The 17,528-nt window shown below is 38.6% G+C and overlaps 1 protein-coding gene across 3 annotated transcripts in view; it reads right to left on the bottom strand.

Moving 5' to 3' along the window:
* NARS2 (asparaginyl-tRNA synthetase 2, mitochondrial) overlaps nt 1-17,272 on the bottom strand; it is a 102,854-nt gene extending 85,582 nt beyond the window's left edge. The window contains exons 1-5 of one of the 3 annotated variants that reach the window (XM_008520336.2): nt 16,775-17,272; nt 13,274-13,383; nt 12,773-12,893; nt 10,447-10,587; nt 2,450-2,530 (exon numbers count right to left, since the gene is read on the bottom strand). In XM_008520336.2, the coding sequence (XP_008518558.1) occupies nt 2,450-2,530; nt 10,447-10,587; nt 12,773-12,893; nt 13,274-13,383; nt 16,775-16,915 (594 nt within the window). In that variant the 5' untranslated portion in view covers nt 16,916-17,272. The remainder of the gene's footprint in view (nt 1-2,449; nt 2,531-10,446; nt 10,588-12,772; nt 12,894-13,273; nt 13,384-16,774) is intronic. The other 2 variants (XM_070625771.1, XM_070625770.1) reach the window with 2 other exon arrangements.
* Between the last annotated feature and the right edge of the window lie 256 nt (nt 17,273-17,528).

The raw sequence follows: 17,528 nt of genomic DNA, 5'->3' as shown, positions 1-17,528 counted from the left end.
TTTCATCTTCTAGAAGATTAATTATTCCAGAATTGTAAAGACCAAACATAATCATGGGAACTCAGCTAGGGCCTTAAGACAAGGAGGAAAAAGTGTACAATCAAGGAATTCTGTAGGATCAGTAACATCAGAGTGAATGAAAAGCATGCTCCTCCCTCTATTAACCCTTCCCAACTCACCAGCTTTACAGGCCAGAACCTCAGCCACATCTCTATATCCCCATAACATTTACCACAGCATCTTGAACAGATGGTACCAAATATCTGCTGAATAACAAGTGAATGCCTTGAATGCAACTTCCTATATATGTATTCAGTAGTCCCCAAACCTTAACAAATATCCAAAGTCTTAAAGCAGGAAATGGAAATGAGGAAGAACAAAGCTAACATGATGGGACATGCATTCACTTCTCAACACAAGTACATGATCTTACTGTGCATCTCAAGGTGGCCTCTTACTGCTGCCCTCAAACCTTAATGTGTATCAGGCATTCTTACCTTTAAAAAGTTATTAACACTTCATTGCTGTTAGAGCAAAAAAGAGTACTATTAAGAGAAGCAAGAATTTAAATATGAAACTCCACTTCCTCCTAACAGTGGGGTGTCCAGATTCAAACCCCTATGCCTCTACAAGCAGTCAGGAGGAAGTTAATTAACACAACGAAGGACAGAGGTGTGTGAGGCAAGAATAAGAAGGAACACTATTTCAAAGGACAGAGCGTTGGCAGGGGCAGAAGACAAGTCTTAGGAGCCGAACTTTTGAAAGTAACAAAGACAGTGCATCACAGCACAAAAGTCACACGTTGCTGAAACATGATCTAGTCCCAGACTGCAGGAGCCTAAGATCAATGAATTCAAGAGTATCTCTTTCTGGTACTCTGAACAGGCAAATCTAATTCCACTATATAAAATCCCTCAACCTGGCCCCTGAAATACGAGGAACGTACAACACTTCTCATTTGTTTAGCTTCAGAAATATATATTTTTTTCCTTTCCTACATATTTATACTATTCCAATAACTTGTCTTACATTGTTTAGAGTCCAAAATACACATATTATAATTATTCAGACTTGCTTAAGGGATTTCCCTGACAGCAAAAGTTATCTCCAAATTATCATTATTTGTTAGATTCTTTTTTGTACTTGTTTAATTTGGGTCTCTTTAATAAGTCCCCTCTTATTTGTAAAGGCTCCTTTAAATTACACCTTTCCTTCCCTGTCATTTACTTTTTAATATTCAGTGATTTAGATTAAGGGATTATGAAATGTATTTAAGGTGGTTAATTCTTCTTTACCTCAACATTCAGAAGACTATTAAGGTACAAAGAGAAAATAAACAACATGAACACTTAGAAGAGAATGTTTTTTCCAATTTTACATTGTTATTTTATTATTTGCTGCCTTCTTTGAACTCATATATACAGATGCTACCACTCTCACTTTCAACAATAACAAAGCATTTTTATTCTGCTTTTTGCAGAAGGCTATCATCAAGATTTCTTCAAGCTACATAGGAAGAAAGACAGCATTTGATTATTATTTTGAGTAATGACTTCAACATATCAGGACAAGTCTTCCTGGTGAATACTTTGTTCAATAATATGAAGAGGAAGCATCATTACCAAGAGTCAGATGTTCTGAACTAAAGAGAGCAACTATATACAGGTCTTGTCATTTGATGGAATCACTCAAATGTATAAATAAGAATCTTGACTTCGTAGAGATAAACAAATCAGTGAATAAATGAAAGAAATACAAAAAGCACCACTCATCAACATACATTTCTCTTTGTCCCTTATTATACTACTGGCCAATGATTTTAAATAGGCTGTCGAATTGGTAAACGAAAGACTTTCAATTGCCTAAAGTAAGAAAAACTGGTAACTTTCAAATTACCTGCAACAAGGGCAGACTGATGATACCCAGCACACACTAGGAACTCAAAACATGATTGCTGAACAAAGACTTAAAATAAGGGCCTTCATGAGGTGCACAGAACATAAATCATTTCTTATGAAAGAAGTATTTCTTAAAGACTTTGAAAAAGAACATATTCACACGCATACTTTTGTTATTTTAATTTATCTTTTAAACCGTGACATATCTAAAAATATTAACTGGAGGCTGAATTTGCACAAAAGATACCTTAGAATCTTCATTAATCGCTTCCAATTTCTCTAGTTCACCAATTTACAGTTATATAAGAAAAGCAAATGGAGCACTAAATTAAAAATCCACTCCTTTTAGTCACAATGTAAGTAATACAGCTGGTAGAACAGGAAATCAGAGAAGTTTGAGAATTTTCTGTATGTTTTTCAAGGATTACTATTGATAAAATTTAAGGTTCTGGTCATGGTCTATCCACACAACTCTTCCTAAATTTAAAGCAAACCCTTAAACACAAAGTATCAGAGAGCAATATATCCCCCAGATGGGGAGCAGAACTTACTTCAACTCGAAAAAGTTCTCCAGCCCCCTCACAGTCATTGGATGTGATTATTGGAGTATGAATGTGCACAAAGCCACTGTCCTAGAAGAAAAAGAAAAGCCCATTTTTTTTTCCAGTACATTTGTATACGAAACAATGCCAAGAACATACACCTTATTACACTACTAAAATAGCACTGAGAATGCCACATCAAATCCCTCCCTGACCTCCCAAATAAAACTACTGAAATATCAAGTTGAATGTTTTACTGTGCACAGAAGCACAAAGAATTTTAAATCAGGAACTGGCTTAGACATTATCTAGTCCGATCTCATTTCAAAGATAAGGAAATTGAGGCCCAGAGAGATTTAATGAATTGCTGAAAGTCCACATAACTAGTCCATGGCAGAGCCAGGACAAAACCTAGGTCTTCAAGGTCTCTCTCTGGTGCTAGGTCTTCTTCCCACTTCTCTAACGTACTGGCAGTGAATTAACACACACACACAAAGACACATACCCACACTCACTCAAGGCTAACGCATAATGATGTTGCCCACATTGCTAAGGAAATACAAAGTGATCAATGTGAAGTTCAGTTATTTTGGAATGAGACCCTCAATGGTAACAAACCACCAAAAAGGAGAAAAAATAGGTTGACAAATAGGGACCGAAGAAATAAACAGCGAAAGAGGCAGAAAGGATTCTTAGGAAGTCTGTCATTTAAGTGATGACACAGTACACTGCACATGGCACAAGCAGTGTGCCTCCTTTGCCTCAAGGAAGATTCTGAGCAGCAGATCCATCCATTACTGAGGCGCCCACTTACAATTCTTCCGCTCCGAAGTCTGAGACTATTTCCATTAGTGAACCACAAAAGCTGTTGATAGTAGGATTGAAATAACCCAGCAACCTCAAGGTTATACTTCTTTCATTTTGACTATGGATGTAGGCAAAAGGTTACAGTCAGCATAAATGTTGCAGGGTGGGGGTGGAGGTAGCTAAAGTGAACTTTTGCTGCAAAGGCAGAACAGTACTATGTTTAATGCAAAAATTTTGGTCTTGAAATCAATACAGTAAATTCATATATACACATCTAATTTCTGCTAAATTCTGCCTATCGCTGGTGGAACATAAAACGTCTCAGTGCGTTACCAGGGGCCTCCCAAATTTGCCCCTTCCTTCCTAAAAGGGTTGAATTCAAGTGTTCTGGCTACAGTACAAAGTATCCAATCAACAACTTGCCTTATGATATAGACTGATTAAATATTCAAGCTATAAACTAAGTCTCAGAAAGTACTCAAATATGTACTTAATCTGGAAGCAACTTGCCTAGAGGTGCTGCACAGAGCACATAACAGAGAACGTATGAAATATAATCAATAACATTACTGCGCAAAATTTTTATCTCCTAGCAGCCGAGAATTATGGACATGAATCATTTATTCCACATGAATGCAGGCAACTATGAGCATGAGTGCAGTAAACAAAGAAAGGAAGTGAAAAATCCAAAGGAAATGAGGGTGGCGAGGGGGAGGGGGGAGGGAGGAGAAAATTTAACGGCTAAATATAATCGCCCAAGTTAGAGCTGGTCAAGCGCCACAAGAAACAACACTCAATCTTACGAAAATAACTTTATGGGATATGTCTTTTTTAAATCGCTCAAGTAGTGGGAATTATTTTTAATACTCAACTAATGTTAAATCTTTCAAAAGGGGTCATCAGATTTTTAAGCCTTAATGCCACTAGCAAGGCTTATCGTATCTAAATCTTTAACATTACCACCAAAAGCTATAAAGGAGAGAGTACAAAGGAAGAATAATAAAGCAGTGAGAACAAAGTTCAAAAAGGAAAAAGTAGGCAGGGAAGTAGAAAGATAAAAAGGAAAATAAACACCAAGAAGTGGAGGAGTACTGTGAGTAGGTGCCTCCAGTGGGGCACCAGCTCAGGAACTTATCCCATCCCACAGCAACGGGCTTCCTATTAGAGATATGAAGGCCAGGCGGGGCAAAATATAAAAGCACACACTTTCATCCAACTTTTCAGATTCCACCCACCACCTCTAAATATCTAAATATTTTGATGGAAAAACATTCTAGATATTTTATAAGGCACTGAGCATCCGAAAATTACAAAATTCACATACTAAGGCCCATAGATGTCAAAGACATGTTGTATATTTTTCTCTCACACACACCCAAAATAAGTATCATTATTTAATCAGAATCAACAAAAAAAGAAATGTGACAGGAGTTGCTAGCCACAGGCACACCACTGGCAACAAAAAGCGCCAGCAAGAGGAGACCAAAAAAATCTATAAAAAGCAATAACAGGAACCCAAAGGCACAGCAGTCTGGGGTCATTCAACACTGTGGCAAAGAATACTCCACATGGTGACGGACTCTGAAGACACTGCCATACAGAAGAGGGCAAAATCTGATGCTTAAAGGAAGCAACTTGACTCATCAAGAAAGGGTGAACCCTTCTCTACGGGCCAACTTAGGAAGCCAGGGAAGTATATAATACATTTTAGGATAATTTCCATGGAAATTTAGAAAAAATTAAGAGAGAATCCTCAGTTATTTTTGAAACTCATTTCTTTTAAATAACCCATTCCTTGAGGATCTAGATAGCCAAGTTTCACTACATAGCAAATGCGTCAATTTTATGAGCAAACCAACTTATACACAAAACATTTTTGATACTCAACCCAAAAAATAACTCTAGATCGTTAAAGTATCCTAAGTAAAAGTTACTGCTTAAGTTTCTACTTTTTCTCACATTTCTATATTTTTATTGATGGATTTGAAATTTATGAACATTTTACATTTTAAGTCTTATCTTCTTTTAGGGAGCCAAATGTAACAAGTCACAGAAACAGTACCAAATACTAGATAACATGTAACTACTATTTAACATGTCCTATAGTACTCCAGTGATTTCGGTAAACAGTTCATTCCTAAATGTCACACATACAAGTGGGAAACATCATAGAAGGAGGTATCAGGATTATATTTTCCAGGGCTTTACAATTAAAAAGTGAATTTACAGCACTTAAAAGTGCCTACCTTTATACTGACCACACAACAGTGCTAAAATTTGAGTTCTTTTCAATCACTTAAAATGCTTTTTAAATTTTACTTTATTTTGATTTTTCATTTTAGATTTTTCTAGTTTGTTCTCTTATTTTTTAATTGTTCACATATTTGTAAAAGCTTCAACTAATAAAGAAATGTATAAAGTAGGTCAACGGATTGCCAATAGCCCCACCTAGTGGCCAGAAATCTACAAAATTCTGGGAATTAAAGCAAGTCCACTTTATCAGCTGTTTAAAGCCATATGGGGAAAAAAACCCTTTAGATCTAAACAAATTTTCTGTTTGTGTGGTTTAAGCACTACTGAAAAGCCATATGGAAGCTGCATAATAAAATTTATGATAGCATATGTAAATGCACCCTTGTAAACTATAATGGGATGACATTGTATAATGTAATTTATTTTCCTTTGTTTATTCAAAAGTACATGTCACAAAGGCATGATGTTCTTTAGCTGTTTCATCAGAAATTAACTCTGAAGGAGCTTTTCAAATTGCAAGAACTCTCTTGGTGTGCTAGATCAGAGCTCAGCCTGCAGGAGTTTGGATACAGTCCAAGGCAAGGGGTATGCTGTTATATAATCTGCAAATTAGCTGGATCTGGAGAAGTGGTACAGGAAGAGTTCTCAAACCACACAAAATGACACTGAACTTCACTTGCTGGGTCACTCCTCGCCTTTCGGGCTCTCCATCACATGGGGGAGGGTCCCATCACCTCAGCAACTTACCAACTACATTCCACTGTGGCTTTCCCAGGTGGGGGGAGATGGCTGAAAGGCAAAGGTCAGTGAAACAAAACGCCTTTAGTCACTAGATCAATCAACTTAACCAATACCCATAATTCTTTAAAATTAGTGCCTACCATGTAAAAAATAAGTCTATGACCAAGATGAATAAATAGGGACCAGATATACCCTCCAACCTGAAAATACCAAGAAAACAAAAACAAAACAAAAAAACCCATAAGCAAACTACATGAAAGGATGGTTTTCAAGACACTGGATATCAGACAACAAAGGATAGTGATCCCTGAGAGTCGGAGACAAACAACGGTGAACACTATGAGTAGCCCAGCTTACTACCTTGAGCTCTTCTGGGCCATGGCAGAAACGGGAGAAATAAAGCGGAGTGAGCAGACACCGAGTTGAGACACAGCTGAGAGTCTGAGGAGGCTAAAGTGGCTAGAACTCACAGGACAGAGTACCAGAAAGAAGAGCGCTTCGCAGAGAACTCCAGAGATGTGCAGCGGGCCACCCTGGAGCATTAGGCAGAGGACTGATCGTCGCATGTGTGTGAGGAAACTACACAAGGCCAGGGAAAGAACCATCCAAAGAGAATAGAGGAAACAGTGCCTGGTGCTGCCGGGTGGCTGAAGCTGCCACTGCTCCCACAACACAGACTGGAAAAATCCATAATTCACAAGGCACTAGGTAGAGTACTCAGGAAGGCTCTCCCTCAGTAGTAAGGAATAATTAATTCTAGACTGAGCACTGCTTCAGACCTTCTTAAATCATAAAAGACCCAAAGGATCAAACAGTTTTCAAGTAACTTAACTGCATTCCAGAACAAAGCTTAAGAAGCTTTACAAATATCCAGCACCCAACAAGGTAAAATCACAATGGCTGGCATCAAATTAAAGATTAGTAGGTTTGTAGGGGCAGGAAAATAGAACCCACAATGAAGAGACTAATCAATCAAAACTGACTCATAACTGACAGACATGTCAGAATTAGAAGAAAATGACATAAAAGTTATTATTTTTCTGAATTGAGATATAATTGACATGTAACATTCTATTTGTTTCAGGTGTACAATATAATGATTCAGTATTTGAATACACTATTGTGAAATGATCACCACGAGTCTAGTTAACATCCCTCACCACAAATAATTACGAAATTGTTTTTGTGATGAGAACTTCTAAGATCTACTTTTTTAGCAACTTTCAAATATACAATATAGTATTATTAACTACTGTCACCTAGCTGTATATTACATCCCCATGACATATTTACAACTGAAAGTTTGTACCTGTGACCCCCTTCACCCACCCCCTCCCCCTGGCAACCACCTATCTGTCCTCTGTATCTATGAGTTCTTTTAGTTTTTTTAGATTTCATATGTAAGTGAGATCATACAGTAATTGTCTTTCTCTGTCTGACTTATTTAACCTAGCATAATGCCCTCAAGGTCTGTTCGTGATGTCACAAATGGCAAGATTTCTGTCATTTTTATGGCTGAATGATATTCCACTGTATATACACACCACATTTTCCTTATGCATTCATCCATCAGTGGAAACTTAGGTTGCTTCCATATCTTGGCTATTGTAAATAATGCTGCAATGAACATAGGGGTGCATATATCTTCTCGAATTAGTGTTTTCATTTTCTTTGGATAAATACCCAGAAGTGGAACTGCAGGATGATATGGTAGTTCTATTTTTAATTTTTTGAGGAACCTCCATACTGTTTTTCCATCATGGCTACGCCAATTTACCTTCCCACCAACAGTACACAAGAGTTTCCTTTCTTGCACATCCTCACCAACACTTGATATTTCTTGTCTTTTTGATAATAGCCATTCTAACAGGTGTGAGGGGATGGCTCATTGTGGTTTTGATTTGCATTTCCCTGATGACTAGTGATGCTGAGCACCTTTTTCATGTGCCTGTCGGTTATCTATGTTTCTTCTTTGGAAAAACGTCTATTCAGATCCTCTGCCCATTTTTTTAATCAGATTGTTTTTTTGCTATTGAGTTATACGAGTTTGTTATATATTGTGGATATTAACCTCATCAGATATATGATGTGCAAATATTTTCTCCCACTTTTCATTTTGTTAATGGTTTCTTTTGCCATGCGCAAGCGCTTTAGTTTGATGTAGGCCCACTTCTTTACTATTGCTTTTGTTGCCTTTGATTTTGGTGTCAAATCCAAAAAAATCACCACCAAGACTGATGTCAAGAAGCTTACTGTCTATGTTTCCTTCTACAAGTTTTGCAGATTTAGGACTTACATTCAAGTCTTTGATCCATTTTGAGTTAATTTTTGTGTACAGCGTAAGACAGTGGTCCAGTTTTCCCAACAGCATTTATTGAAGAGACTGTCCTTTCTCCACTGTATGTTCTTAGCTCCTTTGTCATAAATTAATTGACCATAAGTGTAGGTTTATTTCTGGGCTCTCTATTCTGTTCCATTGATCTAAGTGTTTTTATGCCAATACCATACTGTTTTGATTACTACAGCTTTGTAATACAGTTTGAAATCAGGGAGTGTGATGCCTCCAGCTTTGTTCTTTTTTCTCAAGATTTCTTTGAATATTCAGGGTTTTTGTGGTTCTATACAAACGTTAGCATTGTTTTTTCTATTTCTATGAAAAACGCTATTGGGATTTTGACAGGGATTGGATTTGTAGATTGCTTTGGGTGGTATGGACATTTTAACAGTATTAATTCTTCCAATTCGTGAGCATGGAATATCTTTCCATTTTTTGTGTTCTTCAATTTCTCTCATCATGTCTTATAGTTTTCAGTGTACAGGTCTTCACCTCCTTGGTTAAATTTATTCCAGGTATTTTATTCTCTTTGATGCAATGTAAATGGGATTGTTTTCTCAATTTCTCTTTCTGATAGTTTGTTATTAGTGTATAGAAATACAACAGATTTTTGTATATTGATTTTGTATTCTTCAACTTTACTAAATTTGTTTATTAGTGCTAACAGTTTTTTTGGTGGGGTCTTTAGGGTTTTCAATATATAATATCATGTCATCTGGGGGCCGGCCCCGTGGCCAAGTGGTTGAGTTCACAGGCTCCACCTCCGCAGCCCAGGGTTTCACCAGTTTGGATCCTGGGTGCAGACATGGCATGGCTCATCAAGCCATGCTGAGGCAGCATCCCACATGCCACAAGTGGAAGGACCCACAACTAAAAATATACAACTATGTACTGGGGGCGCTTTGGGGAGAAAAAGGAAAAATAAAATGCTAAAAAAAAAAATCATGTCACCTGCAAATACTGACAGTGTTCCTTCTTCCTTTCTGATTTAGATGTCTTTTATTTTTTTTTCCTTGCCTAATTGCTCTGTCTGACTTCTAAGACTATGCTGAACAAAGGTGAAGAGTGGACATCCATGTCTTGTTCCTGATCTTAGAGGAAATGCTTTCAGCTTTTCACCAGTGAATATGATGTTAGCTGTGGGACTGTCACATATGGACTTCATCATGTTGAAGTACATTCCCTCTATATCCACTTTGTTGAGAGTTTTTGTCAGTTAAAACAGTTATTAAACAGACAGTAAAACTGTAAACAGTTTTAATTAAAACTGTATTGTATATGTTCAAAAAGTAAAGCAGAGATGTGGAAGACACCAAAAAAGGCCCAAATCAAACATCTAGATATGAAACCTACAATGTGTGAGATAAAAAATGCAATGCAGAGGAACAACAATAAATTAGGCATCAAAGAAGAAAAGATCTGTAAGCTTGAAGATATAGCACTAGAAGCTATTCAAAAAACAGAGAAAAAGGAATTTAAGAAAAGGAAAGAAATCACTGTGTTATAGGATATGACCAAGTGGCCTAAGTGGTAGAGATGGTTAAAGTCCCCAAAGGAAGGAGGTAACAAAAAAAAATACTTGAGGAAATGGCTGAAAACTTGATGAAAATTATAAATGCACAGATCCAAAAAAAGTCAATGAACTCAAAACAGGAGAAAAATAAAGAAAACTGTGCCAAGGCACACCATAATCAAATTGCTCAAAACCAGAGATAAAGAGAAAATCTTAAAATCAGCCACAGAAAAAAGTACCACATAAGTAAAGGGTGCCTGGAATAAAAGACTAAGAGAACTTTCAGGATAATACTCCGGTGTTATAATTATTCAACTTCTTCACAAGAAAGAATACCTATAAGCAAAGCCCCCTTACCTTAAAGAAAGAATGAATAGCAGCTGTGGCTTCACTGCGGACCCTCAGGATAGAACCCAGGACATTAGTCCTGCACCTAAGGTGAGGGTACTGTCTCAGATACTCCAGAGGATGCCTCTCTTTATATTTAAAAGGGAAAGCCTGCCAATAAATGGAAAAAAACAAATTAAAAGCTAAAAAAGATACTGTTTTATAAAATCAGTTTCCAGGGCAAATGTTAAACAGTAGTGCTTTAAAACAAAACTAAGATGCTTTCCTTTTTTACTTCTTAATATAACTGAATGTAGTCCACATTAATTCCAACAAGTTGGTAGAACGATGGGGTGGAATCAGAGAGATGTGGGTTTGAATTCAGGTCTACTACTTGTTAGCTGTGGAACCTGGGACAAAGTTACTTAATGTCATAAGGCTAATCTGTTATTTATCAAATTTCTACGCATTTCTCAATTTCTATTTACAAATCACTATTTACAAATAGAGAAATTAGGATATAATTATGCAAAATAGTCCACTGTTTGACACATAGGAGTTCAGAATAGTACAGATATTAAAGATTATGTTTTCTACAGCTGTATACACACAGCTGGTGTTCAATTTTAAAACCATCCAAATGCCCTGAAAACCCACAATCACTGACAATCAACTGGCACTATATACCACTGACTATCAACACGTACTGCTGTCTAAGAACATGCGGGAGGATCAACAGCTTTCTGTTATCCACTAGATAGAGTGGTGCAGATTTACAAAAATTTTAAGGAAATTATGACTCCACTTAGAAATATTTCCACCCCGCCCACACTCATGTTACAAGATTAAGAAGACAGAAACAAACTTTCAGACCAAAACCAAAGTTTCAATAAAAAAGATTACAGAGAAGCCAAGTAAAAGAGCTACACTGGTCCCCCGTTTCTTTTCCTTTAGTCTTGTCTATCCCCTTTAGGCCTTGTGCACATACTAATTTATACCGTATAGAAATAAGCACATATTTGCTAAAGGGAAAATATGACCACATTAATAAGAATCTGCAGACTGCTAAGGCTTCAGAATTCCCTAATGTCTGAGTACTTAAACATGACACTGAAATGAAGAGGAAGAGACGGTGAAGGCATCAACACCAACAGAGGCCAAGGGAGAACCATTTGAGAAGAATAAAACACATGGCAAATTTTTAATAATTATATATCCCTCTAAAAAAGCAAAAACAAAAATTATTACCATTTCCATTCCTGAGTTCCAAATTATTTTCACAGTTTATTTTTCAGAAATCTTAGAACCCGATTCCTGATTTTACACATCAATTAGAACTTCTTAGAAAATTATTCAGAATGACATTTTTTTAAAAAATCGCCTGATTTTCTTTGTTATTTCCTTATAATTTCTTCCAATTTCCCAAAAGAAATAAAAACCAATTAAAATGATGCAAGTTCCCTATATTTCCTCATGTTTTGTTCATTAAACATTAGAAGACAAGGATAGCAAAAACACAGGGGAGTCAAATGCCTAGAATATGAACTTTAGCTGTGCCGCTAATCGGCAATGCACCCTTGGGCAAGTAATTTCACCTGGGCCTCATTTTCTCCAATTTAAGAAACTGGATTGATAATCTGATTTTATTCCCACTAACCTCTTCAGCAGGCTATAAATAAAAAGCTACCGACGGAAGAATCTTGCAAAAATAGACATTAACATGTCTTAATGTAGACTTTCTTAATGTGGACTTATCTTTGTTTAGTCCAAGCATTACAACACTCTAGGTTAGCACTGGCCAATAGGATTTTCTGTGATGAACAGAAATGCTCTGTGTCTGCTGTCCAGTACAGTCACCACTACCTGCATGCGACTACTGAACACTTGAATTGTGGCTAATGCCACTGAGGAACTGAATTTTCAATTTAATTCTAATTGACTTAATATTAAGTAGTCACAGGTAGCTAGTGGCTACTGTATTGGACGATACAGTTCTAGATCAGGCAAGAGTCACTTCTAGGCAGAGCTTTCCTAAGAACGTCGTCTGCCCTGGTATGTCTCTGTTATTGTGGCTGACTGGGCATGCTTGTAAAAGTGTCAAATTTCAACTGTGACAGGCACCACAGAGATGCACAGATTAATACTTAGCTCTCATTCATAAGATTCAGCCATCTACACAAATACTTTTTGTTACTCTCTCTACATTCCTCAGACTCTATAGCCTGTTTCAATAATGTGGAAAGTCACAACTGAAACATGTTCTCACTGCCATCTTCCCAATAATCACACTTCAAACACATCACTAGTATTTCAAATTAAGCCTAAACAGCCTCCATAAAAGTGTCAGAAAGCATACCTTGGCATCACAATTTCCAACAACTTCAATTTTTTCTGCCTTCAGTTCCACATTTTGCCTTTTGGATGGACTTTTTACCAGCTGCCCTTGAACTTCCACAGAACTCCCAAAAGCCAGTTCTCTACAGGAACAAAAAAACACCATAAACAAGTGTCATTACATGTAACCCTCATGGTAATACAAACCTTGCTATCAGAACATTAAAATATTCAATGATTGAAGTTTTTACCCTTAATTGAGCTAAGAGCTGCAAGAAGTTAAGAGAGAGTGGAGCAAAGCATAGGTGGGGGATATCATCATGTGAAGATGTTAGAGGAGGACAGGCCCGAGCTTGAAGGATCTTGATTCCAAGTCTTTGGCCTTGAGCCTTAAAGCCATGAAAAGCAGATTTGTTTAGAAGGATCACTCACGGGACAAAGTGAACACTGGATTAGGGATGGGGAGCAGAGGAGATGGAAAAAAATAATCAAAGGACTCTTTTTTTAAAAAAACAAAACTCACTTGCTGTCAAAGCTTGAATCTGCTACAACCTGAAGGCTTTCCAAAGATGACCCATCATTTATATGCAGGAACAAGACTTCCTTCTGGGACCGGACTGAACGAATCCATCCCTAACGAGGAAAGTATTTCTAAATGTGAGCTTAAAACATGTTACATTTTCATTACACATACGCATAAAAGACTAAACGAAAAAAAGAAAATAAAAAGTCCTCATAATCCTGCCTTAACAAATCAATTGCTTTCAGTTCACCCATATGCATATATAATTTTATATGGTTCTTATCACAGTGAGACACAGGTTTGGCAGTCTACTGTTTGTTCTATTTTGTTTTGTTAATAAAGCTCATCATTCTGAATGGATGACTAATATTCCATCAGGTTGCTGAGCCTAATTCACATAACCAATCTCCTCAATATTGTCTATTCCAAGTATTTTCTCCCACCCCTACTCTCATCTCCCACTGTTACAAATAACAGGGTACATATTTTGGTGCCTTTCTTCTTTTGTATCAAATTCCCAGAAGGGAGATTATGTAGTTATAGAGTAGAAACATCTGTATGGGATTTTTTTTTCCTTTCACAAAGTATCATACAAAAAGAGTTCTTGAGAAACTTCTCATTATGAACACATATAAAGTAGTACATAAACCTTCAAAAACACTGAATTTAAATGACAGATATGTGTGAGTACAAATGAGATGTCTTCAAGTAGACCAGTAACACTAAAAACAGCTCTCACCAATCACATCCGACTTCAATGTAACTAGCACAGAAGAGCGAACATCCGACTTCAATGTAACTAGCACAGAAGAGTGAAACAACTGATGGTGTTTGATTAACCATCAAACACACTCAGAAAAGCAAGATGATCCTACTTAGAAAAACTTTATTGACTCCTTACTTTCTTTGTGTCCTCATCATATCCTATAGACACTGTTATAAAGTCCTTCTATTACTTATTTGCATGTCCAATATATTTTGACGGTTTAGGAATCATGCTTTCATTCCTTTGAAGGCTACTGTCAGGCATATAGTAGATAATCCATAAATGTTTTTCACTCAAAGAATATCTACCATGTACAGAACTGAACATCTACTATGTGACAAGCATTTTACAACCTTCTTCATATACTGTTTCATCTCCTCACAACAGCTCTAAGAACTGTCATCATTCCCAGTTACAAGTGAGGCACCTGAGGTTCACAGAAGTGAAATAACTTGCTGCAGGTCGCACTGCTGGTAAAGGGTGGAGCCTGAATTTGAATCCAAGTCTACCAGAAAGCCCTTGATCTTTCTCCAGGGCTACAGTGAAGGAGGTGTAAATTGTCTCAGCCTTGCGTACAAGACCCTCCATAATTTGGAGCGTGCCCATCTTTGTAGTCTCATCATGCTTCTCAATTGACAGTAATTTCCAAAGCTCCACTCTCTTGCCTTTACTTTTTAGTAACAGTTAACATCATGGAACATTTTTTAATGTGCTTCCGTTCTAGGTTCTTTATAAATATTATACTACTTACTCCCCTTAAGAACTTAATAAAGTGCATATTATCATTTTAGAGATGAAGAAACATATTTAGAGAGATTGGGATAACCCCTCTAAACAGTCAAGGTCATACAGTTACCAAGTGGTACAAGTGGAATTCAAATACAGCTCTCACTTCGAAGTTCATGCTCTTAACAACAACCTTTTCTGGAATGCTATTTCCACCCCATGCCCAGTTCCTCTACCTGAGAAACACATCCTCCAGGATTCTGCTGAAACGCCACCTCACACAAGAAGTCTTCCTTGACCCCCACACAGTTAAGGACTTCCCTCTGTTTTCTTCATAGTTCTTTCTTTACACCACTAATGCTTATCACATTGCTGTAATTACTGGTCTGAGCCATGAGACCAGGGCTGTCCAACAAAAATGTGAGTCATATTTGCAATTTTGTGTTCTTTTGGGGGGGGGGGTCACATTAAAGGTAAAAAGAAACAAGTAAAATTAATAATATATTTTATGTAACCCATTATGCCCCCAATATCATTAACATGTAATCAATATAAAAACATAGTGGGATACTTTGCAATCTTTTTTGTTCTTCAAAATTAGTGTCTATTTCACATGTACAGCACCTCTCAATTCAGACTAGCCATATTTCAGGTGCTCAGTGCCACAAGTGACTGGTACCTATTATACTGGGCTGCACAGCACTAAAATAAAAGCTTCTAACCTAGGCAGTAGGTTCTGTTCTTTTCATCTTTGAATCCTCTCGACTAGCTCACAGAAGGTATCATTAATGTATGTCAAATTAATGTATTAATGCAAGAAAAGGTTTTGATTTGGATTATGGAAATAATATGAAATCCAAAGAAATGCAAAGGGGGGTAGATTAGTTTTATTGCTAAAAATCAAGGATATGTGAGAACAACAAAAATAACTGCATCAGTGTGTTTCAGCAACCTAATAAGAAACAGTCAAACCACCTTGTTTGGTCTGCTCATTTATGGGGGAATCTTCTATGTGGAGCTGCTGCAAATACTACACTAGCAAGAGAAATAATAGCAGCTAACATTTATAGACTGTGGGCCACTGTCCTAAATTTTTTTTTTTTTTTTTGAGGAAGATTAGCCCTGAGCTAACTGCTGCCAATCCTTCTCTTTTTGCTGAGGAAGACTGGCCCTGAGCTAACATCCATGCCCATCTTCTTCTACTTTATATGTGTGACGCCTACCACAGCATGGCTTGCCAAGCAGTGCCATGTCTGCACCCGGGATCCAAACCGGAGAACCCCAGGCCACCGAAGTGGCAGGTGTGCCCTTAACCGCTGCACCACCAGGCCGGCCCCTAACTGTCTTATAATTACTTAATCTTCAGCAATCTATGAGGTAGGGACTATTATCACCATTTTTATAAGAGGAAACTGAGGTTTAGGGCACATAAGCGACATGCCCATAATTAATGACTACTCAGTGGCAGAGATTTAAACCTAGGCTATTTGACTCCAGAGCTCTTTCAGAGTGCTACATTCCACTCTTTCTCCCAATTTATTTAACATGAATTATATCCAAAGCCCCATTTTAGGCACTGAAGTGGCTAAAAGTTGAATGGTTTAGTTGAACAAATATTTACTGTCAGCCCTGTGTGAATACCAAGACGACAAACCTGGTTTCTTCCCTTAAGGAGCTAGCTCTAGACAACCACATTAAACTGTGGCTATTCGTTACGAGGGATAAAGGGAAAGGGGCTCGTTCATTTTTCTGTATGATTTACAAGTTTACAAGTAATGCCCTGGTATCACGAAAACGAAGTCCCAGCGCTTTCTAGGCATCGGAACAATTTCCCGAAAAGTAACGTAGCCAAGGACAGGAGAAAAACGCGGAGGCACACGATTGCCTACACTTTCTAACTTCTCCCTGCCGGTTCTTCTGTCCGACCCCACAGCACAAGAGAAGCCTAGACACGATGTGCCGCAGAAGTCACTAAAAAGACAAAACCCACCCCGTCCCCATACACCAACCTGGACCTTAACGCGCTCCCCACTCGTGTTCTGGGCCCCGAGAGCATCCCGCACGCTCAGTTTAGCGGAAGGCTTGTGTCTCGGGCAGGGAGCGGAGGAACAGGAGCGCAGGGCTCGGAGCAGGCACCGGGCCCCGAGCATCGCGCGGCGGCTCCAGACCAGCTCTGATCCCAGCGAGTTCGGACCCTGCCCGCGGGGACCGTCCCTTCTCCTCCTCTTCCCGGGCCGCAGCGCTGCCCTCAGGTGCGGCTGCTCCCTTCCCCTTCAGGGGCCCCAGCGCTGCGCCCACAGAACCTCTCCTCCACGTCCCTCTCGCCAACAGGCCCAACAGAGTAACAGACTCAGCCGCGAGCGCCAAAAATACTCCACGCGCCCCGAGGAGCCGGGACAGCCCACCACCTGCCGCCGCTCGCTAAATCCAAAGCCCCGACCCCGAGCTGAAACACGCGCTGCCACCGCCCCTACGTCACTACGCCAACGTCACCACGTTACGAGGAGGTTAGGAGGGAGCATGCGTACTTGTGACTCCAGTTTAAAAGGCGGCGGTCCAGGGGCAAGGTGAAGGAGGCGGGGTGGAGGGAGGGGGCGGGGTCAGGAGCAGAGATGGGGCGGAGCTAAGGTGCTGTGGTTGCAGGGATTATCGTTGAAGAACCACGGAGCCCGCCAGGGGCGGAATCTGAGAGTCTTCATTTCTAAAACTTCCAGGTGATACTGAGGAACACCGAGAGGCAAGGAGTGACTGATGCAAAGCGAA

This window comes from Equus przewalskii, chromosome 6 (assembly GCF_037783145.1).
Source record: "Equus przewalskii isolate Varuska chromosome 6, EquPr2, whole genome shotgun sequence".
In the NCBI taxonomy this organism is placed as follows: Eukaryota; Metazoa; Chordata; class Mammalia; order Perissodactyla; family Equidae; genus Equus; species Equus przewalskii.
Note: the sequence above shows the minus strand (reverse complement) of the source record. Positions and strands in the feature narration are given on the sequence as shown.